General features: G+C 32.9%; 2 protein-coding genes across 2 annotated transcripts; one reads left to right on the forward strand and one right to left on the reverse strand.

Moving 5' to 3' along the window:
* Window positions 1-423: 423 nt before the first annotated feature.
* LOC143067021 (uncharacterized) lies at window positions 424-7,833 on the reverse strand. Its single transcript, XM_076239955.1, has 6 exons — window positions 7,438-7,833; window positions 3,474-3,636; window positions 2,454-2,624; window positions 1,964-2,079; window positions 1,565-1,682; window positions 424-630 (listed from the first exon to the last, which is right to left on the reverse strand). The coding sequence occupies exons 1-6, from the start codon at window positions 7,701-7,703 to the stop codon at window positions 550-552; spliced, it is 915 nt and encodes a 304-aa protein (XP_076096070.1). The 5' UTR covers window positions 7,704-7,833; the 3' UTR covers window positions 424-549.
* A 643-nt stretch (window positions 7,834-8,476) lies between these two features.
* LOC143067022 (uncharacterized) lies at window positions 8,477-21,413 on the forward strand. The gene is made up of 5 exons (XM_076239956.1): window positions 8,477-8,763; window positions 19,086-19,196; window positions 19,712-19,799; window positions 20,280-20,447; window positions 21,230-21,413. The coding sequence occupies exons 1-5, from the start codon at window positions 8,626-8,628 to the stop codon at window positions 21,325-21,327; spliced, it is 603 nt and encodes a 200-aa protein (XP_076096071.1). The 5' UTR covers window positions 8,477-8,625; the 3' UTR covers window positions 21,328-21,413.
* The last annotated feature ends 2,506 nt before the right edge of the window (window positions 21,414-23,919 follow it).

Here is a 23,919-nt window from a genome sequence, read left to right on the forward strand (position 1 = left end):
CAACTGTGTGCACACTTGTTAATAATATTTTGGCTAGGTACACAATGTTCTCTGTTCTATTGTTGGTACTTCGCCGATTTGTCTGCTAAATACAGTAGCTTTTCTGTTTTATTGATTGGTACCACACCAATCTGTCTGCTAGGTACAGTAGCTTTTCTGTTCTATTGTTGGTCCTACTTCTATTGTGTGTAAACTAGGTAGATCGGTATCGTTTTATTTTTTTCTATTGTTTGTACACTTATTTGTTTGCTACGTTGAGTATTGCTTGCTCATCTGATGTTTGTATAATAATCTTTCAGCTAGGTATAGGGTTGTCTTTGTTATTGTTTGTACACTCGTCTTGGTACAGTTTCGTTTGCTGTTCTCATGTTTTCATAGTTATTTTGGCGAAGCATATGACATTTTATACAACAAACAATGAAATATAAAAAGAACATTTATTAAAAAATTAAAATATTGATAAAAAAAATATGTAAAAAATAATCTTCATAAAAATATAAAAAATAAAATATACTGCTGTATCTTTGAGTGTTAGTAACAACACAACCCTCAATGACAATTTTCTAGTGCTGGAGACAGTTTAAATGCTTTCCTGTAAAATTCTGCAGCTTTCATACAATCTCCCATTCCCTGCAAAACAAAACAAAGATGATTTGATATTGAATATTGGTGTTTTAACGCCACTTTTAAGCACCACGTTTAGGTTATTTCGTGGCGACCAGTTTTTATTGGTGGAGGAAACCGGAGTGCCCGTAGAAAACCACCGACCTTCGATAGGAAAACTGACAATTCCAGTCAATTAAGATTGGAGACGAGCGGGGTTCGAACCCTCTTCTATCGTAGGTGGGGCATACAAATTCTGGATACTATATTATGATCATCAACAAGCTTCTGGCCAAGTTTTGCACAAACCCAGGACAGTTTAAGAAAGTTAAAATTTTAAAAACTCTAACCACAGAGTGAATGTAATGTTTACCGCCAGAAAAACTAAGTCCATTTATAAGTAAAATACGGAAAAAATGGAATTTTATTTTTACAAAATTTTCTTCTGGATACTATCTTATGATTATAAACAAGCTTCTGATCAAGTTTGGTAGACATCCTGTACAGTTTAAGAAAGTTGTTAAAATTTCAAAAACTTTAACCACAGAGTGAATATTTGTGGACGACGACGACGCCGACGGAATGTAGGATCGTTATGTCTCGCCTTTTCGACTACAATCGAAGGTTCGACAACTAGTCAATACAAAAACAAAGCTGTATATAATACCGGAAGCATAATGGTTTCATTCAACTTGGCCTTCTTTGATTAAATCACGACTACAAATCTATGGGCGTTTTCTAAAAAGACATAAACTTCATACATTTGATTTTTAGGGCATTCAATGTCTGTTTGGATTTCTTTGCTCCTGGGAATGTTTACTTATTTGTTTTTCTTCAAATTCACACTATTGATAATTGAAGTCGTTGCAGTTGCATATACATTCACCAAAGATACCAGGATTGAAATTTTGAATTTATGGCAGACGCGTTTTTCGCCTTAAGACACGTATACAATTATTACCTCTAATCTTTCTGCCTCTTGCAGTAGCTGTAAAGCCTTTTCTTCTGAATCGTCCATTGTTTTGTCACCACATCTCTGATACATTATATCTGTTCGTAAAATATATTTAGTCCCATCTCTGAAAATAAAACCGTAAATTGTAGCGACTGAAACCAGTATCACAAAACATCATCATAAGTTACAGTGTTTAAAGGGAATGCAGAAGATGCTGTTACGAACCTCCAGAGATTTGAAAAAAAACACCTTTCATTTGTGTGAGTACCAAATGATACAACTCAATAGTTTCTATGTACTCTCGTCTAAATTTAATCATTAATATTTTAGCCATTCGTTATGCAAAAACAAATATTCAACTCCGTTCACCCTATCAAAATAACAAAACGTATACAAATATATTACCTTACTTTCTGCCCTTCGTGCAATCTTTGATGATTAAACAAAAGCGCCATTCCAGGATGAGGATGAATTCTTTCAAGAATATTTTTGTCTTCAGCACAATATTTGCCATTTGCATCCTATAAAATTCCGTAAATAATGTAAATGAATTCAACGTAGATACCAGTAAGCTACAGCCAGTTATAAAGGTTTATAAGCTAGACACGTGTTTTGTCTACAAAAGACTCACCAGTAATGTTTTAAAAATGGTTTAAAGGGCCAAAAATACAAATTTGAAGAGCATCGATGACCTACAATTTCGAAACGTTTACCCAAATAGAGCAGCGTAGATTGAATGTTCAAGTAAGTTATAAGTAATGAACATATGTATGAAAAAAACAATTAATGGTGAGTTAATTCAACCAAAGGTTGAGTAAATTCATCCAAAATAAAATTAATCAAATGCATATCACCATTTAAATAACTACAATGACATGCCCATTGCATTGTGTACCTTATATAAAGTCTGATTCTCATTTACAAATTGCGTGCAACCATCTTGGAATTCGTTATTTAGATACAACATAAATGTCTTCAATGACCTTTCATTAGAACTTTTTGCATAAAATCCATCGTAATGCGGCGCAAAGTGTCCTCCTGGGTAGTATCTACATAGTCTGAAAATCTGGAAAATATCAAATTTAATACTAAGTACTAAGCTTAAATATTGATGAATTTAACAAACAAATGTTATTACACAAAATGTGGCATATGCTGAGTAATGAAGACCTTTATATATTTTTTTGAAACCATGAAAAGTCTGAAGTCGTTTTTATTTTAAAATCTATTCATAGATGTTCTTTAAGGTAATGTGGAATCATAGACATTAATAAATTATATATAAATATGCAAACTGTATTTATATTCTACAGCCATTTTTTTATTGACTATACTAACTTTCTTTATCATTTATCATTTGTCATTTACTATAAGTCAAATAAAATATATAACCATGAAAAACAAAATTTTCACATTTTTTTTTGGTATTTTTGTCTTTCATTTCTGCTTATGTATTTTGCCTATATGCTTTTTTTTTTTGTGTTTCTTGGCATATTTGTTTGTTTTATAGTGATTATGGTTGACTTTTGTACCCCTATTTTGAATTGTTTACCTATTGTGTCTGTTTGTTTTGTTCGTCAATATAATGGAATTTTATGCGACTATCATAGTCAAGTGAAATGTTAAGCTAGCAATAAAACCAGGTTTAATCCACCATTTTCTCTGTATCAAGTAAGGTTTATGACATTTGTTATCCATTCGTTTGATATGTTTGGGCATTTGGTTTTGCCATTTGATTAGGTACTTTACTTTTGCAGTTTCCTCAGAGTTCGGTATATTTGTGAATTTACTTTTTATATTAGAATCAGATGTAACATTTTCAGTGCCATGTCGCACTACAAGCCTACTCCTACTTTTAAAATGTATATTTAGTTATTTACAATATTGGAAGTGATATAAATACATTCATGCTTACATTATTTAAACCGTATGGTTCCCATTTTCCTTTCAATAAAAATGGTATACCATGTATATGTTGAGATTTGGGGTCTTTGGTTTCTGTAAACTCTATTGGTTTCAAATAATCTTTGATTCGATCCCAAAGAATTTGTGCAACATCTGGATTGTTCAAAGTTATCCTGAAAATATATGAGACACGTTGTAAATTCATATTTCATACTATATAAAAACTTTGTGTGTGTGTGTGTGTGTGTGTTTGTTTATATTCTCGTTCGTGTATTGTCCTCTGTGTATAAATTTTCTATCCTCTTTAGCATTATTGGTTTGGTATTTTCTACCTTCTATTGTTTCATGGATATCATCACCCCTAGTTTTTTGGTGGGGTTCGTGTGGTTTATTATTTAGTTTTCTATGTTGTGTCATGTGTGCTGTTGTTTGTTTGTCTTTTTCATCTTTAGCCAAGGCGTTGTCAGTTTGTTTTAGATTTATGAGTTTGACTGTCCCTTAGGTATCTTTCGTCCCTCTTTTGTAATAGAGTGTGCATTTTTCTTTGCTGGAGATAAGTTTCATAAGTTGATGAACATACTAAAAAATAAAATCTCAAACAACTGAATTCCGAGGAAAATTCAATCGGAAAGTCCCTAATCACATGGCAAAATCAAATGACAAAACACATAAAAAACGAATGGACAACAACTGTCATATTCCTGACCTGGTACAGGCATTCTCAAATGTAAAAAATGGTGGATTGAATCCAGTTTTATAGCGCTAAACCTCTCACTTGTACTACAATGTGATCAAATTCTGTTATATTACAATAAAACAGACATAATACAGGTATCAACACTTTACTAAATAGGAGAGATTGCCGGACATCGAAAATGTACCATTTTTATATTTTCAAAATTTAAACTCAATCTCCACTTTGAACACATTTAAAGTTGAACGCCTTTCGATTTTACTATGAGTTATTAAACCTGTTAGAGTATAAATGTTCGATGCAACCATAATCTTTTCTAATGCCCAATACTAAGTCAGGAATATTGCAGTTGTTTTTTTATTCGATGGATGTGTTTTTACTTTTAATTTTGCCATTTGAAAAAGAACTTCCAGATTTGAATTTTTCTTGTAGTTCGGTATTTTTGATAATTTACTTTTTTTATCAGCAAAGTTGTTATTTTCTTCTAACTAGGATGATAAACGTGTGTTTAGGTTATTTGGATATATCTAACGGGGGATTGACATCGGAGCTATTCCTCTATAACCTGAAGGATCACGATTGTCAAAGCACATATTTGGTCGATCCGACTGGCTTTATTAAGTATTTTCGGTATACTGCCTTCTTCTCGTCATCGTTCAAAATATAATATTTAGTATTCCTTTCCCGAATGATCAGTAATACCATTTTCTAGTTGGTGTTAAAAATATATATAGAAAGTCTGCGTTCTACTCACAATCACCTACATTGAATAAATGTTCATACTTCCGTTTCCATGTGTCATATACTGTGTTTACACATCGTTTTTCTTCCCTCAAGAGTATATCGAATGTATTTCCCGAATTAAGAAACTTTTCTCGCACACGTTTCTTTTTCATACCACATCCTTTCTATTTTTCGTGTTCGCAGATTTTATCCGTTTTTTCCGCTATCTTGGATTTCACTTCATCAGAAAAAAAGTTCAACAAAACAACCATAGGCTGCACCGAGGTCTTGTTTATCGGTTTAACTATTTTTTCAAAGTTTAAAAAAAAATTGTTCAATCTTCACTCTCAACGCATTTCCAATTAAAAACCCGTTTGGTATGCTTCGAGATCTCGGTTTACATGGAAGTGTTTGAATATTGGAGTTAGATGCACACTGTGTTTTCTCTTGTTGGCTAGTCGATTCTCTCTTTAAAAGAAACAGTAAGCAACGACTGGTCAGGTATTCGGTTCATGTCTTGCAATTCTTATTCGTTGTTATTTAAGACCTAATTCTGACATTGACAGTGAACACAGGCATATTTTCACGGATTGTTACTATAAAGTCTACGACTGATTTTCTATGTGCGTTAGCATTTTTTTTTTTTTTTTTTTTTTGCATTTTAGTGTTTATGTTGTTTCCGCTTACCCCCTATAATAGTTGATATTATCCTCTCGGTTTTAGTTTGTACCCAGCATTTGTCTTCGCTTAATCGATTTATGGTTATTGAACAGCGGTATACTGATTTTGCCTTTATTTACCTCGTTTTGATATACACTATAAATCTTTTTCTTCCATTAGTACGCACAAATAACAGTTGATTAGGAAATCTATTCATAAATCATGAAAGTTGTTGTCCATTCGTTTGATGGGTTGAGCTATTGATTTTGCCATTTGATTACAGACTTTCTGTTTTGAATTTTCCTCCGAGTTCTGCATTGTTGTGACTTTGCTTTTCATTGTTTGCATTTGAACTATAATCAATCGTCTCTATTGGTGTTAGTTGAAACCTATTTATTCATAGTGAATTGGGAAACAAGTTATTGCAATTTGAATTAATCCTTTTCCACTATGCGGGTGCTGCCTTGATGTGGCATTAGCATGCTCTTTTTTAACTGATCTACAAGGGTGTCTTTTACGTGCAAGAGATATGACTCTCTCTTAAAACATGTCAGCCATTTATCGTCCCTTCCGACGGACTATCATCGTTTCTTAAGACCATACTCGCAAATGGTGTCAAGGGAGAGCCGAAAATTCAGTCCCTGAAATCGTCTCCCCGGACGGGGATCTAACCAGGAACATTTGTGATAGTAGTCCAGTGTGTCACAGCTCTTTCTATTGGTGTTACATCATCAACTCCTTCGATGAAATTTGAAATGCCTGAGCATCTCGAGTTGACATCACCAACTATTTACATTTTCCAATGTTCTGATACTTGCATGAATGCTAATATTTAACGATCCACATAAAACTTTGCATTCGACCGGCTTTAGCCTATTGGTGGTTAATAACATAAGAAAGCACAAAAAGTTTCCGGATCATCGACGAAATTCAACCAAATGGCGTATTCGCACCTGTCCCTTCACCTTAAATTGTAACTTTATATAGATCTTTTATTATGCATTTAAACTTTCTACGAATTCTATCAATTCGTTTAAAGTGTTTGTGTTTGATTTTGCCATTTGATTAGGGACTTTCTGTTTTGAATTTTCAAGCTGTATCCGATGGCGAAATTGATTATTTTCACTTTCAGTGTGTTGAGACAACCCGCAAACATTCCATACATCAAGCGTTAGTTCATACCTTCTTTTGTACTTGAATTGTTATTACTTTGGATTTTTCTGTTTCCTTTGTCTTTTCCATAACTATTGTTTTGTCCTGTTGGGAATTTAATGTTACCACTTCTACGCCTACATGGGGAATATTTAATTGTCTTCATTCTTTATTACATCTCTTACCTGCAGTCAATTTCTCAGTTATAAGAATACGCTTTGATTGTCCCTTTTGTATCTTCTGCCTGTAACTTCATCTTCTCCTTGCAGTCATATTCCTTTATTTAAATTAAACCGACATTAGATTTGGTAACAGGCCCAGAATGTTGAATACCCCCCCCCCCGCCCCCCTCATTTTTTTCAATCAACAGATGACAACCATCATGTTAGTGATAGGTGCAGCTGAAGACTTTAACAGTCAGGTTGGTTTTTTGGGTTTTTTTTTTTTTTTTGTGCAAGCGCGAACAAATTTATTTAGTTTCTCGACGCTGTTAATCACAAATTTCATATCAAATTATTGTTTTCAAAATTGGACACTATAAGGTATGTGAGAAATCTGCATTCAGAATATATGTTTGGTCTGACATCTTCTTGACCAGAATGTTTAATTCATCAAATCACAAATCAAATTGGAGATCAGAATATTTTTTTATGACTGCCCTCCCCCCTGTTTTTTTTTTAACTTAACTTGGTCTTTCCCTTACTTATTTTATGTTGTTCATTCATACTAAATACATAATACTGACCGTTGTGCACTTCTGTATTCGTCCTTTACCCCCTTCATTCTTTCGAAACCGATCTTTTCTCCCTCACTGATAATCAAGTTACTTTCTTCTCGAGATAACACATCATATAAAAGAAACCCCTCATCGCCGAAATCTGCGATGTCTTCTTTCCGAATTTCTGACTTTGATGTAGTTGGTGTAAAAGAAATTGTCGTTACATTATCGATATCGCAAGGTAATTCTCCTCCTTTATTTGTGTTTTCTTCCAAACCGGGTATAAATTCCATAGTTAATGTATAGATTAAAATTACAAAATTTTGAATTGGATTGCGCAATATTTGTTTACTTCTGAGTACATACTAATTTGAAACCATATACGGGAAAAAAATTCTACATTCCGGAATATATTTATGTTATCCATGCCAAGTTAACTTTTGAAAATGTTTGTACATGTACAAAACTTCATGTACAGGTGATTACCTTTTCAAATACACTCGGGTATAAACAATCACATGATTCAATCTGGGACTATTATAGTATAGTATAATAGTCCCAGATTCAATATGACTTTTAAAATCACTCTATTGTACTTGTATTATTTCCAGTCATTCTAGGAACAATTTGATAAGGCTTTATTTTCCAGGAATTTATTTTATAAATAAGTAGTAAAAATAATGTATTTTTTTATCAGGAACTTTTGTAATTTCTATTTTCTTCAATGTGGAACACATATTATGCGGAAAACGTAGTAACATTATTTACAAGAAAAACATTTCCGTCAAGTTGTTTGGTATACTACTGGGTTGATTTAAAATATAATATTTATCTCATTTTATCAAAACGGTTGATTTGCAAAAAACTGAAACTGTTAACTCAAGTTCAGCGGAGTTGTAGATGGTCACTGATTTATTGCTAGACTGGTGTTCATCATAAAATGCCGCGATGACAAAATGATTTAGAAACAAACAATTTTTTATCACCCTAAATGTATGTAAATAACTGATAAATACTAAAGTTTTAGCTTTTGTTTACCTATCTTTGACACACGTTGAGTCAGAAATGGGGTTGAAATTTTGTGATGACCTTGACTGCTGAGGGGAATTTTTAAATCTGCAAGTGTTTTTCCTAACCAAGTACACTTCTACTTGATACTTTAATCAAATAGGTTATCAGTAAGATATTTAGTGATATTTTTACCTGCATGCCAAAATGAAGTATTGCGTTTTGCTTATGTTAATTCCGTTTTGTGTTGGAGCTGATCCTTCATATTGTATGCCAAGACAGGCAACATACAGTAAATTTACTGTCACAAGTCAGTTTGATCAGAATGGATTTCATTCTTTTGAGGTAAGCTATAATATTCAGGTTACAAAAAATAATCTTACATTTGACAGCTCGAAAATTTGAACTTAACTTCTAGAGTTATCGACAAGTTCAGCTTGATTGAAAGGTGGTCTAAAATACAGCACAGTTTCAGTAAACAATAAAATTTAGAATGGAAATGGGGAATGTGTCAAAGAGACAACAACCCGACCATAGAACAGACAACAGCAGAAGGTCACCGACACGTCTGCAAAGTAGCGAGAAATTCCCGCACCCGGAGACGTCCTTCAGCTGGCCCCTTATGCCCGCGTCACACTGTCCCGATTTTTATATACGATGGACACGCGAATGCGAAAATTGTAAGTTCGTACGAAGTTGGTCCCGATCTCGTTAAAATACCAAAAAGGGACCGAAGCAAGTACGATGAATAACGAAGTCTATACGATGGTGCCGAAATTATATACGATAGCAAAAGATGGACATACGAAGGTTAACCGAAGACGGGTATTTAAGCTTCATATCTCCGCCGAAGCCTACACGATGGATCACGAAGGCTACACGATGGATTACGAAGGCTACACGATGGATTACGATGATGGCGCGATGGCCCTACGATGTCTAAAAGACGTCGTGTACAGCTTACCATGCATTTAAATTATATACCGAAGGGCACGCGTTTTAAATTGTAAGTACATGTATGTACATAATACAAGTGTAAAAACGATCTAAAAATGCGTTCTACCTGTTTTGAACTTTTTTATGATACGAACAGAATTTCGAAAACATATCGTTTCTGTACAAGTCTGCAATGCATGGCGGGAAATCGATCTTTTTGTCTAATTCTTATAAAACTTAGTTTATTATCCCCTCGCCTTCTACATGTAAGTTGCGTGTAGATAAAATTGTTATGGACACTCTAGAACCAAAATGTATGGAACGCCACGACTGCCTTATGTTAATAATCAGCATTATACGCAGTGTTCACAGCATTATATGAAGTGATCACAGCATTATATGTAGTGCTCACAACATTATATGAAGTGATCACAGCATTATATGCAGTGCTCACAGCATTATATGCAGTGTTCACAACATTATATGAAGTGCTCACAACATTATATTAAGTGCTCACAACATTATATTAAGTGCTCACAACATTATATTAAGTGTTCACAACATTATACGTTTTTTGTTGTATGATGAGATTGATGTATGATGAGATTTATGAATGATGAGATCATTCGGTAAACTTCGTTTTTTAGCGGAAATTACCGAATCCATAATTGGTAAATTACGGTAAATTAATGCCCAGCAAACAAATTTAAACAGTTATTATTATATATGTGATCATTAAGGCAGTATACAATATTTAAAACGGATTGAAATAAGTAAATTAAGAAGTATGATCAATTTAACCCAAGTTTATTCCACACCAGGGCATTTTAAACTTATTTTGAGGATTAGTTTCACCATATTCACAACTTAATATGTATATATATTTACTAGAACACATCCGTGATATCGCGGGTCTGTGACTGAATTAAAGAATATAACTATGCGTAAGCCTTATTTTAGTATTGGTATTGTCATCTGATAAAGTCATGCCGATTATAAGATGAAGTTTTCTCTGCTTTTAACATCTTTCTGTTTGAACCCGTCGACCTGGAACTTGTCAATTTAATATTGGTATTATTGATTTTGTTTGGAAAACAAAAGTCTCTGGAAAGGAGTATTTTTTAATCAACAGTTTTGTCCTTTATGAGTTATGAATAAAATTGAATCTTTGATTCGCTGTTTTACGTCTAACAAATTGAAAACTGTACATGCTGTACCTATACGCCTTATTTTAAGTCCAGATTTTTATTATTCGTATTGTCATCTTAGAAAGTCATACTGATTAAAGTACTACAATCGGGAACAATGTGACAATGATTGAATTAAGTAGTTTCAACCCTGTGATTACGACCCGTGTATATAGCAAAATCTTAAATACAGCGTTTCGTGGTACTCCTGTCAAGATTCAAGATTCTTTATTTCTTATAAAACCAAGTAAATGGTACAAAGAAAGATATTTTTACATACAATAACATACAGATTTTGCGCATGACAAGTTTGCACAAAAACGAGCAACAAGAATGACAGATTGTTGATCAACCTGGAGAACATACTTCTATATTGATAATTCTAATTAATTTACACAAATTTTTCAATACACAAATATTTTTTGAAATAAATAAACTGCCGAATTTCAGATCCTGTCAGATGCGGAACGTACAGATAATGTAATAGTTAACAGGTGAATATATTATTGGTATCGATTCGACCCGGAACTTCTTAATTATTGGCAATATTAATTATGTGGAAACAAAAGGGTCTGGAGTGATGTTATTTTTAATCAACAGCATGGTACTATGTTAGTTATATATACTCTCAGATCAGTACTTATAGTGTCTTTTTATTGTTGGGATATACAAGTACCCGCCCACATGCACGTTCACTCTATTTTCTTGTTAGATCATATGTATTTATATTTGTACCCATCTAATGAGTTAATATAAAAAAAGAAGATGTGGTATGATTGCCAATGAGACAACTATCCACAAAATACCAAAATGACACAAACATTAACAACTATAGGTCACTGTACGGCCTTCAACAATGAGCAAAGCCCATACCGCATAGTCAGCTATAAAAGGCCCCGATACGACCATGTAAAACAATTCAAACGAGAAAACTAACAAGCCTTTTACAACTGATTTTCATAGTTCGTTCTTATGTTGTTCTGTTACGCCACTGTCCCAGGTTAGAGGGAGGATACCAACATCCCGCTAACATGTTAAAACCCGCCACATTTTGCATATATGTGGCCGTCCCATGTCAGGAGGAGCCTTTATTTCAGTGGTTGTCGTTTGTTAATTAATGTGTTATATACATGTTAGTTTTTCGATCGTTTGTTTGTACATAAATTAGGAATATTTTTCGTTTATCATTTCGGGGCCTTCTATAGCTGACTATCCGGTATGGGCTTTCCTCATTGTTGAAGGTCGTACTGTGGCCGTTTAGCTGTTTAAAATTTCTGTGATGTCATTTTGTCTCTTGTGGAAAGTTGTTTCATTGGCAAGCATACCACTTTTATATATATACATGTATGTACCGTGCAAACTGACGAACAAACGTAGTAAACGTTTTATTCATCCCCACATTTACTCAATTTTCATAAGAGATGATAACTTTAAATGAAAATGTTAAACAGGGTCTTGAAAGGGTAAATTTTTCTATGAAAGTTTAAATTTCTATATAAGACTGCTGATCATATTTAGAAGACAATCTTAGTACTTGCCGTGCTAAAAAGCCGTGTAAAAAAAATGGAATAATTGATGTAAAGTTATGTTTAACACCTACAGTGAAATGCTTTAAACTGCATTTTCCATATCTGTTAGATACTTATTCATGTAAAAATGCCAAATTCTGAAAATCGATGCCAAAAATGACTCTATCATGACATATATCAGCTAGCGTAATATGGCACCTATGTGTTATAGAAAGCTGACTGTTTTATTTAAAAGGTAATTAAGCTTTTTAAAACTGAGTACGGACTATAAAGTGGCACCTTGCTAAATTTCTTCAGTAGGAAATGAACTCGAGAATATATCATACAAATTTTCCTACGATATTTCATTAAATAAACTTTTTATTATTTAACTTACATTTTGCCATTCGTATTTCTTACGACGAACAGAACTACTTCAATCATTCACCTCTCAGTTTCATCTTTTCCTTACTTATTTCAATCAGTTTTAAATATTGTATGCTACCTTATGATAACATGATTTTAATAACTTTTTAAATTTGTTTGCTGGGCATTACCGTAATTTACCAATTATGGATTCGGTAATTTCCGCTAAAAAACGAAGTTTACCGAATGATCTCATCATTCATAAATCTCATCATACATCAATCTCATCATACAACAAAAAACGTATAATGTTGTGAACACTTAATATAATGTTGTGAGCACTTAATATAATGTTGTGAGCACTTAATATAATGTTGTGAGCACTTAATATAATGTTGTGAGCACTTCATATAATGTTGTGAACACTGCATATAATGCTGTGAGCACTGCATATAATGCTGTGATCACTTCATATAATGTTGTGAGCACTACATATAATGCTGTGATCACTTCATATAATGCTGTGAACACTGCGTATAATGCTGATTATTAACATAAGGCAGTCGTGGCGTTCCATAAAAATGCTCAAAACTTGGTATGGTGTTACTCGTTAAGAATATATTAAGCGCTATTGACTTTAAAGTTCAAAGGTCAAGGTCACAGTGGCACTTGTAATACAAGGCAATATCACCCTTGTGTACACTCTAAAACCAATATGCTTCAAAAGATTTTAACCACATTTGGTATATTGTTCCTCCTTGTAATGATCTGACATTTTTTACGTTCAAGGCCAAAGGTCAAGGTCATGCAGATGGACTTGTTTTTTCTCCTTGAAATAGCATAATACACAGGAAATCGGTTGCTCATTTTTTACCTGCTGGTTCTAAAGACAATATTAAAGGTATTTCCAGTTACTGAATGTTTTGGTTGATTTCTAAAAAAATAGTTTATGTATCAAATATGCATATTCAATTTACCATTTTCTGCATGTGTCATATACAAATAAAGTGTCCATATTTGTCCCCAATATGTTACATACGAGGGGATGCCACGCTCGGCATTGCCTTGTTTGAACTGTAAAATGTGTGCACTAGTCTGAATAATCACCCATAAGTATGCCCATGTTTACTGATCTATCTTAAAGGTAATTAAGGTAAGGGGTTCGTTGATCCCTTTTATTCAAAAAGAGCTCTTTCCAGGAGAATATCATAATAATATAGTCAAAAGGAAGGATGTGGGGAAAGCAACAAATGCGTCAAAATATAACATAGAAAACAAAATGGTTATGGAGTAAACATTCGTGTGACAACAACTAAGACGATACATAAAAAATCAGAATAATGAAGAAAAAGTTGGTTTCCCTATATACGTGTACCTGCAGTGTTGGTGTACGAGGCGCGTTTATGATTCATTATGTTACTTGATATGAAAAATTGACAAAAAATAATATTTTACTTGTAAAAGTAAATCCTGAGCCTGTAATAGCTGCTCTTCTTGTTCCATTTGAATTAATAGAAACAACGCTGTCGCCTTTCTTGTTCTCATAGAATCATATGATATGAGCTCCATGTTTTGTGAACGTCTTCCTTAACTGTCGTATAAGACTGACCAGTGCATATCTCGCATGGCACTTTAAATGTATTTTAGCGCGAAAATTAACTTACATTTAGCTGGATTTATCGCCGTCGTACTTTTATTCGACGGCAACACGACGGGATTACGAGGTCTTCACGAAGTCGTGTTGCCATCGTAAGACCTTCGGGTAGCTTCGTGATTCATTCGTGTAGACATCGTAATGTCAAAACTGCCAGATGGAAACGATGGAAACACGAATGCAATACGATGTTCAAAGATGCATTTCCGGTGACATTACGATGGTGAGGATGGTGATACGAACTCAATACGAACCCTCAACATCGGACGCACCTTCGGGGATTTTTTAACATGTTAAAAAATTTAGAACCCTTCCCGAAGTTGTCCCCGAAGGCTAGAAAAAGTGGCCGATGGTTCTACGATGGTTAAAGATGGCACTACGAATAGCCCGATCTGGATACGATCAGTCCCGATTTTGAAAATTTCCATAATCGTGTTGCCATCGGCGTAAAAATCGGGACAGTGTGACGTGGGCATTAACAAATATATATACTAGTTCAGTGATAATGAACGTCATACTAAACTCCAAATTGTACACAAGAAACTAAAATTAAAAATAATACAAGACTAACAAAGGCCAGAGGCTCCTGACTTGGGACAGGCGTAAAAATGCGGCGGGGTTAAACATATTTATGAGATCTCAACTCTCCCTCCTATACCTCTAGCCAATGTAGAAAAATAAACGCATAACAATACGCACATTAAAATTCAGTTCAAGAGAAGTCCGAGTCTAATGTCAGAAGATGTAACCAAAGAAAAAATAAACAACATGACAATAGTACATAAATAACAACAGACTACTTGCAGTTAACTGATATGCCAGCTCCAGCCTTCAATTAAACTGATTGAAAGATTATGTCTTCATCATATGAATATCAGGCACAATCTTTTCCGTTAGTGTTTTAGTATCATACCATCGTAACATGTATGAGAAGAACATAACCCGTGTCATGCCAACAACTGTTTTTTTAAATATGTGTTAATTGCCGATACAAAGACCTTATAAGTGAATCAATATTAACGCCAAAATATGCAATCTTTAATGACCTGACAACAGCATCGTAACTATATCCCTTCTTAATAAGTCTGTTTAAAGGTTTTGTTAGCTTCTGATGTGAATACTGACATTTTTGTGCTTTATAAAGAATATTTCTATATAATTTAATTTTGGATGTAACGCGTCTTCTGATTGACCGACGTTGTTTTGTTATCAGACCATAGACATAATTTAGTCATGTGACCGTGACGTCATCAACGTTTTTTCAAGATTTTCTACGGTTTAAAATGGAATTTAGAATTAAATTATAAGAAATGACTGTAATATTTTTTTCTGTCTATTCGAAATAACATAAAAAATGTGGTGCACACTGTTAAATAACCCGCTACGCGCGTTATTCAGTGTGCACCACATTTTTTATGTTATTTCTTCATAGACAGAAAAAATATTACAGTCATTCCTTAAAAAAAAAATTATGTGAAATACCTGAACGTATAAGAAGTCTGCATGTTGAGCTATATTTACGATGTCCTTATACCGATGATAAAATTTAGTAAATGTTTTGATTAGTTTGTGATATGGAAAACCCTGATATAATAATTTTTCAGTGATACATAAATTTCTCCCGTTAAAATCTAAAACATTGTTACATACACGAGCGAGTCGTACAAGTTGAGATATATAAACACCGAAAAATGGTGACAAGGGAACGTCACCATCTTAAAAGGGATAATTAATGATAGGAAATGAAAAATCATCTCTTTTATCATAAATTTTAGTATTAAGCTTTCCGTTTATAATGATATAGATATCAAGATCTATGAAAGGGCAGTGGTCATTATTTATATTAGCTTTATTTAAAGTAATTTCAACAGGATAAATTTCTTTAGTATACATACTGAAGTCGTCATTATTGAGAGCCAAAGTATCATCCAAATATCTAAAAGTATTATTAAATTTGTGTATCATATGTTGTTTCGATGGGTCTTTGCTGATTTTTGTCATAAATTGTAACTCATAGCTATACAAAAACAGGTAATGTTCTGTCTGTATCGTTCAAAGTTATTATCGAATGTTTGTCTTATGCTTGATCGAGAACTATCCAGGACAAACCACTTCAAAACGTTATGAAAATAAGGAGATGACTGTAAAAGGTTCCGACATGAAAAATGTGAAACAATTTAAACGAGAAATCTAGAAGCCTGTCAGATTTATAGCAATACAGTTCACGAAAACAAATTTGACAGTATTTTAGTCAAAATTAAAAACTCCATTCAATATAGGAATATGTATCATTCAAAAAAAGATTGGATAAACTTTAAAAAGTGGCGTAATAAAACAACGTCGTTAATATTTAATGCAAAAAAGGAATATTACCAAAACGCCATAACTAGTTCCAAAAATAGTAAAGAACTTTGGAATCATATTAAAGAGTTAAATCCAAAAGAGGATAATATTTTTCCACCTAAAATGCAGTATGAAAATCAAACGGTTTATAACAACCAAGATATTGTAAATACTCTTAATGTTCATTTTTCATCCGTAGCTGAAAAACTTATTGGAAATAATACTTCAGATATGGATTTTTCTATGCTACAAAATTTTACTAGTGAAAAATTAAAGAAAACTGAAAATTTTCATTTAAAACTCATTTCCATTGGAGAGGTGTGTTCTCAACTAAAACATCTTAATATTAATAAATCCGCAGGTTTAGATGGAATAGGTCCCAAATTTTTAAAGCTAAGTGCAGAAATAATATCCCCATCATTAACTTTTTTAATAAACAAAAGTATAACTTCAAATCGTTTTCCGCAAAAATTAAAACTTGCAAGAGTAACTGCTATACATAAAGGAGGACCAAGAGATATTCCCTCAAATTATCGTCCAATTTCTATTTTGAATACCATATCTAAAATTTTCGAAAGACATGTATGTACACAGTTATATGAATTCCTTAACAATAAAAAATTGTTACAAATCGCCCAGTCAGGTTTCAGACAAGGTCATTCCTGCCAAACAGCGCTAACTAAACTAATTGACGAATGGTTAAAATATTTAGATAATGGAGAAATAGTTGGTACAGTGTTTTTAGATTTCAGTAAGGCTTTTGACCTTATTAACCATGCCATACTTCTAGAAAAGTTAAAATTTTATCATATCGGAAAACATATAATAGATTGGATAAAATCATATTTGTCTGACAGACAACAAGAAGTCCAATACGCTAACATTAAATCTGATAAATCGTTTGTAAAGTATGGAGTGCCTCAAGGTTCTATTTTAGGTCCGCTGTTATTTTTAATATATATAAATGATTTACCACTTCATGTTAAACAATCCAATATGGATTTATATGCTGATGATTCAACATTGCATTTTCATGATAAAAACATTGAAAAATAAACAGCATATTGCAAAATGATTTAAATGCTATACAATCTTGGTGTAACAATAACAGTATGAAAATCAATGCACAAAAAACTAAGTGTATGAAATTGGGTTCAAAACAAAAACTTAAACAACTATCAGAATTATGTATTACCGTCAACGAAACATGTATTGAGAATGTCCATTCTTTCAAATTACTTGGAATAGACATTGATGAAAATTTAAGCTGGGAAGATCATGTTGATCGTATATGTAAAATTATCTCATCTAAAGTATCACTTTTATATAAAATTAAAGTATATTTGCCAATACACACAAGGCAACTATTTTATAATGCATATATTCTACCATATATAGACTATTGTAGTTCAGTTTGGGGAAATTTATTACAAAAAGATTCAGATAGAATCATAAAACTTCAAAAAAGAGTAGCAAGAATTATACTGGAATGCGATATTTCTATTCCATCTAATTTCATGTTTTCTTCTTTAAAATGGCTATCTTTTACCAAAAGAATAAAATACCAACAATCAATTCTAATGTATAAAATTGTAAATGGGCTAACACCTGATTACTTAGCAATACTAAATATTGATGATGTGCAACGCCACAACTTACGATCTGTCTCTAATAATGATCTTTTTGTTCCAAGACCAAATACAAATTTTTATAAAAAATCTTTTCATTATTCTGCAACCAAAGTATGGAATAATTTACCACTCGAAATAAAAAAATGTCCTAATGTGGAATTATTCAAGAAACATAGTTATAATCATTTTCTTGAAAATTATATGCAAGTCAACTAATTTGTTTAATTTTTCCTCTAACAAAACTATATCAAATATTGTCATTTATTACCCTTTGTATATTTCAATGATTGAATTGTGTATATACTAGTAAAATATATTGTAAATTAATGTATGAATGTATGAATGTTAACTGTATGCATGTATTTTGTTTGAGGGCCTCAATGAAAATTAGACTATTTCTAATTGAGTTACCCTCTTTAAATAAAGAATTTATTATTATTATTATTATTATTATTATTATAAAGACATCTTACGGATTAAGTGTAACGACGTCATAAAAAGATTGGAGAAACGCATGACCTTGTGCAATGCCAAAATGTTAGATAACAGTATCGGCATGCTGTGAGACTATGAATACTCATAGAGATATTTTATTTGTTTAAAAGATAAAATTAATAAAACAATAATTAAATATTTTACTACGATTCTAAATTGAAACCTTGTGGTATAAGTTCAATCGAAGGATCAATGAGTTAACATGGATCGTATCCACGAATTTTGTAAAAGTTTTATCAATTTCTGGTAACGAAATCCCTGATTAACTGATTTACCAGTTATACATAGAGAAAAAGTTATAAATATACATATACAACGTGAGAAGGACCAAGTGAATAGCACCGTCCAAAAACAATATGGGGAAGATAAATCGCCTCTTATAGTCGTACATTCTTGTCATACTGTAAATCAAAGTTAGAAAATGGCCCTGGTAGGGAACTTGTCTTACTATTTCATATACACATTTTAATACAGTATAAAACAAAGACTAAGAAGCGGATGTCAAGTGCGTCTAATGTATTTAATTTTGCTTTTATCTTACACGTAGAAAAAAGGCAAGGTCTACATGGATTTCGACAACAAACGACGAATTGATATTGTCAGAAAAACAGAGAATGGACAGAGTCAGAACATTGTAGCATACACGGACTATAATATTGTGAGTGTTTTTCGGCACATAAAATAGTGATTTTTTAAATGTGATTTCGCGTGTATACTATTCACTTATGATTCCTCAGTATTTTATCCAAGATTGAAATACCTCTGACTGGGGGTTTACGTTGGTTAGAAATAAATAGACATGATGTAGAGAAGCTTAGATCCAAGCGACCCACCTACTTCTTGATAAACAAGCATGTGTGTTGCTTACGCTTATAAGACAACAACCCAGCAACATGAATTAAAACTACAAATCTTCTGTTCATCAAAGTTGCGATAAGGGTATAAATCGGAAGTATATAACAAGCAAATGGTAGGCATAAGTCTTCTAACTACGACTAAATAGAGTTTAATGACGTCTACCTTTGCGGGTATTGCGCCAGATTACATATATACTAAATATTTTTTTAATTCAATATAAATTAGGAATTATCCTGTATATAAGTCTTGTTATGTTTATATGGAGCAAACCACGTGATATTTTTAAAATATTTAAATCAACTTAATTTTGATTAGGGTAAGACGTACGAGGTTGTGGATGGACATTGTACTATAAAAGATGCCTTGTTGGTAAATGGATCAATGCCAGCTAACTGTTTCCCAGGTAATGCCACAGAGACTCGGTTAGCAGATTAAAAGTTTGTGTATTCTTATTTTCAGTATATATTTACGAATATGGATAGTAAACTGCACATTGCTAGAAAACAATGAAATAGTGATTCAACGCCAAAACGTAAATAATGGAATGCAAATAGACAGGAAATATCTGACACTTACATTTCATTCTCCATTGAAATAGCAAAAAACACTGTGACATATGAGATGACCACATTGATATTCATGTTGTAAAGTTTCTTTATTAAGAAATGAACTTTACGATAAGCTCCCTCTTGTGGAATTTGAATCAGAGACATGCAAAGGAGTAAAATCTCACGTTTTTCCAGATACAATTTTCAAACTTACGTTTCTATTGTGATTAATGAAGGTAATGTTCAAGGATTTTTGCTGTGGCCATATGGTTGTCTATATTTTTTTTACTTAAGTTATCTTATTATCCCCTTGGTATCTTCTTACTCATTTCTAGGTCCAAATGCTGGGAACTATTACATTGGACGTGAGACCCTGGGCGATACTCTGACGGATGTTTGGAGAACGGATCTTACGCAGTCTCATGGCTTTATGGCAGTGATGCACGTGTCAGTCAAAGACTGTTTGCTCATGACAGAAATCGATTATGGAACCATTCAAGGAGGTAAATTTCCATTTACCAAACAATATTTCTTTAAAAGAGTACTATACAGGGAATTTGTACAGTGTTAAAAAGCATGCTGGGTTCCTTTCTAGTTTTCGTCGATTTCTAAGAAGCATTTATTTTGCAGGAAAAAAAAAATATTTTCAAGACATTTGACAATGATGCGCACATCCATAGAAAAAGAAGACACATATTCACATTAATAAATCAAACTCTTTTTTTTTTTGTCAGATTGTTTTATTCTATTGAGGGAATTTTTGTACTTAACAAGTCTTCAGACTATTCGCACATATTTGTAATACCAACTTGAACCTTACTAATTAGTAGAGGGCTAAAAGAACTTACCAGGGAGCTTTTATATTGTTGATTTCGGTATAAATAGCACGAATTTATTTTTTTTAAGTTTTCTTCAATAAAAATACACAAACTTGTTACTTTTATGAAGAAAGGATTATGATGAATAGACGATCCGAAGAACAGTCTATATATTTCACACTAGTACAGTTTTTCAAATTCTGTAAATAATCAGATCAGTCTTACTGAAATATAGAACTCTGATTTTGTTATTCTCATAAGAGCTTATATAGTCGAGCACGCGCGAGTTGCGATATCTCTGGATTTTAATCAAATTAATAATCAGATCTGTTGTCCAGGAAAATATTATACCAATGCACGGATAATGAATAATTGTTACACCACACCGATGAATATTTGGCTAATCTATTGGGGCTTTGGGAGGTTTTTAATATCACCGAAATGTGTTTTATTGTTTACTTTTTTAGTTAAAATCCAGAGTACCACCGTCTTATCTGATGCAGTGCCACGCATTGATAACCAGAATGTCTTCCAAGTTCCGCGGGAATGTCACCATCAGTCATAAAGGAAAATAAAACAATCCTTATTGAAATGTTCCGGTTGCATTATTGACACATTTGTTTTTCAATCATATAAAAATCAGAAGCAAAATGTGTTGATTTCTTTCAACTAAAATTTTGTGGATTAAGAAATTTACAAGTATTTTCTCTTGGTTGAACAATTGTCCATGTGTAAATGTAAGAATGATGATGGTAATCTCTTACTGAAAATGTTGACAATTCTGTGTTAAGGGGGTGTAAAATTCAGTTTGACAGCTTCAGACGTAATAAAATTTCACCTTTTTTTACTAAACCAATGCAAATCACCACTTAACATAAAGATTCAGCAACCAAATGACGTTTGGAGGGCTGGAAAGCAGTTATTTATACTAGTGTTAAACCATTCAAACAGGAAAACCAACGGTCTAATTTGTGTAAGAAAAGAGATTCAAAAGTACAGGTCAGATTTTGTCGAATCAATCTGAACGAGGACAGTGTGATTTATCTTTGGTACAAGTTAGTTTCATATTGTTACCAATAAAGAAAGTCTTCCATGCGTGCGTTGGGAGAATATCGGATATATATTATTTCGATGCGTTCATTATTAAATTTGCTAAATGTATATATGTGAACAATAATTTTGATACTTAGCTATTTAATTACGACATTGTTTATTAAACCCTTATTTGATTAGTTTTGCTGCCAAAACCAATTGAGAAGACAATAACAATCAAAACCAAGGAGTAAACATAGACTCACAAAACCAAAAGACATTTACATCAACAGTTATGAATAATAAGAAACAACACGAACTTCACTAAAAACCGAGAGTGAAATCAGGTGCTCCGGAAGGGTAAGCATTTCCTGCACCGTATACGGCACCCTTCGTGTTATTTCTTTGTTCAGTTCGGAAATGATGGAAGGTTATTATGACTGAGGAAGAATATCAGATATGATTTCTGACACACTTTTGTCATAATGGCCAATAAGCTCATGATGGCTACCGTAAAATTTCTTGAGTGATGATTCATAGCCCTGTCTTAGCAACTTTTAAGAAGGCAGTATTCCTCGTCGATCAAAAAAATTGACGTAATTTGAGCTAGCTCTAGAGTAAAGTATCAATTGAGACACATATATTCCATATGCCGGTGCCGCTGTGATGTTGCCACACAGAAATGGAAAGTTGACTATAGGAAAATTGAAAACATCGCGTTTGTCATAAATTTTAGTATTTACCCTACCATCAGTAGTCATTTCGAGAAAAAGGTCTAAATATGGAGCAGATTTATCTGTGTCGGCAGTATCTTTAATTTCAAGTTCACTTGGATATATTAAATGTAAGTGATCACTGAATCTATTATTATTAAGAGACAGTACATCATCAATATACCGAAAGGTGAAAATAAAAGACTGGGCTAATTTCTTTTCTCCTTTCTGTACAAGCCCTTGGATAAATTCTGCTTCATAGGAATACAAAAACAAATCTGCAATTTAATTGGTACCCATTGGGATTCCAATAGTCTGTTGGAAGACCAAACCTCCAAATTTAACAAATATGTTGTCAATTAAAAAGTCCAGCATGGCAGTGCTATCCTATTCGGTGTATGTTTTGCTTGACTCTGTATTAGTTTTCACAAAGTAAGCTGAATTCCTGTCCAAAACTAAATATTTAAAAAGTCTAGTGCCCATTTTGTTAAAGAAACATAAGCTGACGAGTTCTTTCAGTCGAGCTTTAAGTTTAGAATGTGAAATAGTGGTATAAAGAGTTGAAAAATCAAAGGTTTTAATGTTGGTATAATGTTTTAATGATTAAGAAATTTGAAAGATGTTACCAAAAACAATTTGAATGTAAGCAATGGTCTGAAAACTGCCTTTTTACACACAATACTACTAAGAAGTAAAATCACAAAAATATTGAACTCCGAGGCAAATTCAAAACAGAAAGTCCCCGATCAAATAGCAAAATCAAATAATAAATCACACCAAATGAATGGACAACAACTGTCATATTTCCGACTCAGTACTGGTATTTTCAAATTTTGAAAATGGTGGATTGAACCTGGTTTTATAGCGCTTAACCTCTCACGTATATGACAGTCTCATCAAATTCTGTCATATTTACAACAATGCGTGAACAAAACAAACATAATAGGTAAAAATTGTATGAATTTTGGTACAGAAGTCTAATATTAAGTACTAATATTGATATAACAAAAGCACTGCTATGATATTTCAAAAGTATCGCATTGATATTAGAATTAATAGCATTTGTTTATTTATGTATATATGTAAATATTGACATCAAGCGTGCTCGAAAGAGGGCACTTTCTGGCCAACAGGTACAAGCTGATGCCCTGACAAAAACACAAAAGCTAGACTAACTGTTCTCTCCCAGGGGGACAACGTCATCATTCCAATTCCGTCCATTGATAGGGGCCCTGCCGACGAGAGAAACATAAAAGGCGTGGTGATGAATGTCAATGAACATGGCGGATACAAAATTGGAACTAAAGTTGGACAAATAAAGGGATACTTAAGTAGAAACCAGGTTCAATTCTTTGCAAATGCAACCTTAAAAGTGTGTGAAGTCCCAATGAGTGAAATGAGTGTGAGAGAGA

This window comes from Mytilus galloprovincialis, chromosome 3 (genome assembly GCF_965363235.1).
Source record: "Mytilus galloprovincialis chromosome 3, xbMytGall1.hap1.1, whole genome shotgun sequence".
Lineage (NCBI taxonomy): Eukaryota > Metazoa > Mollusca > Bivalvia > Mytilida > Mytilidae > Mytilus > Mytilus galloprovincialis.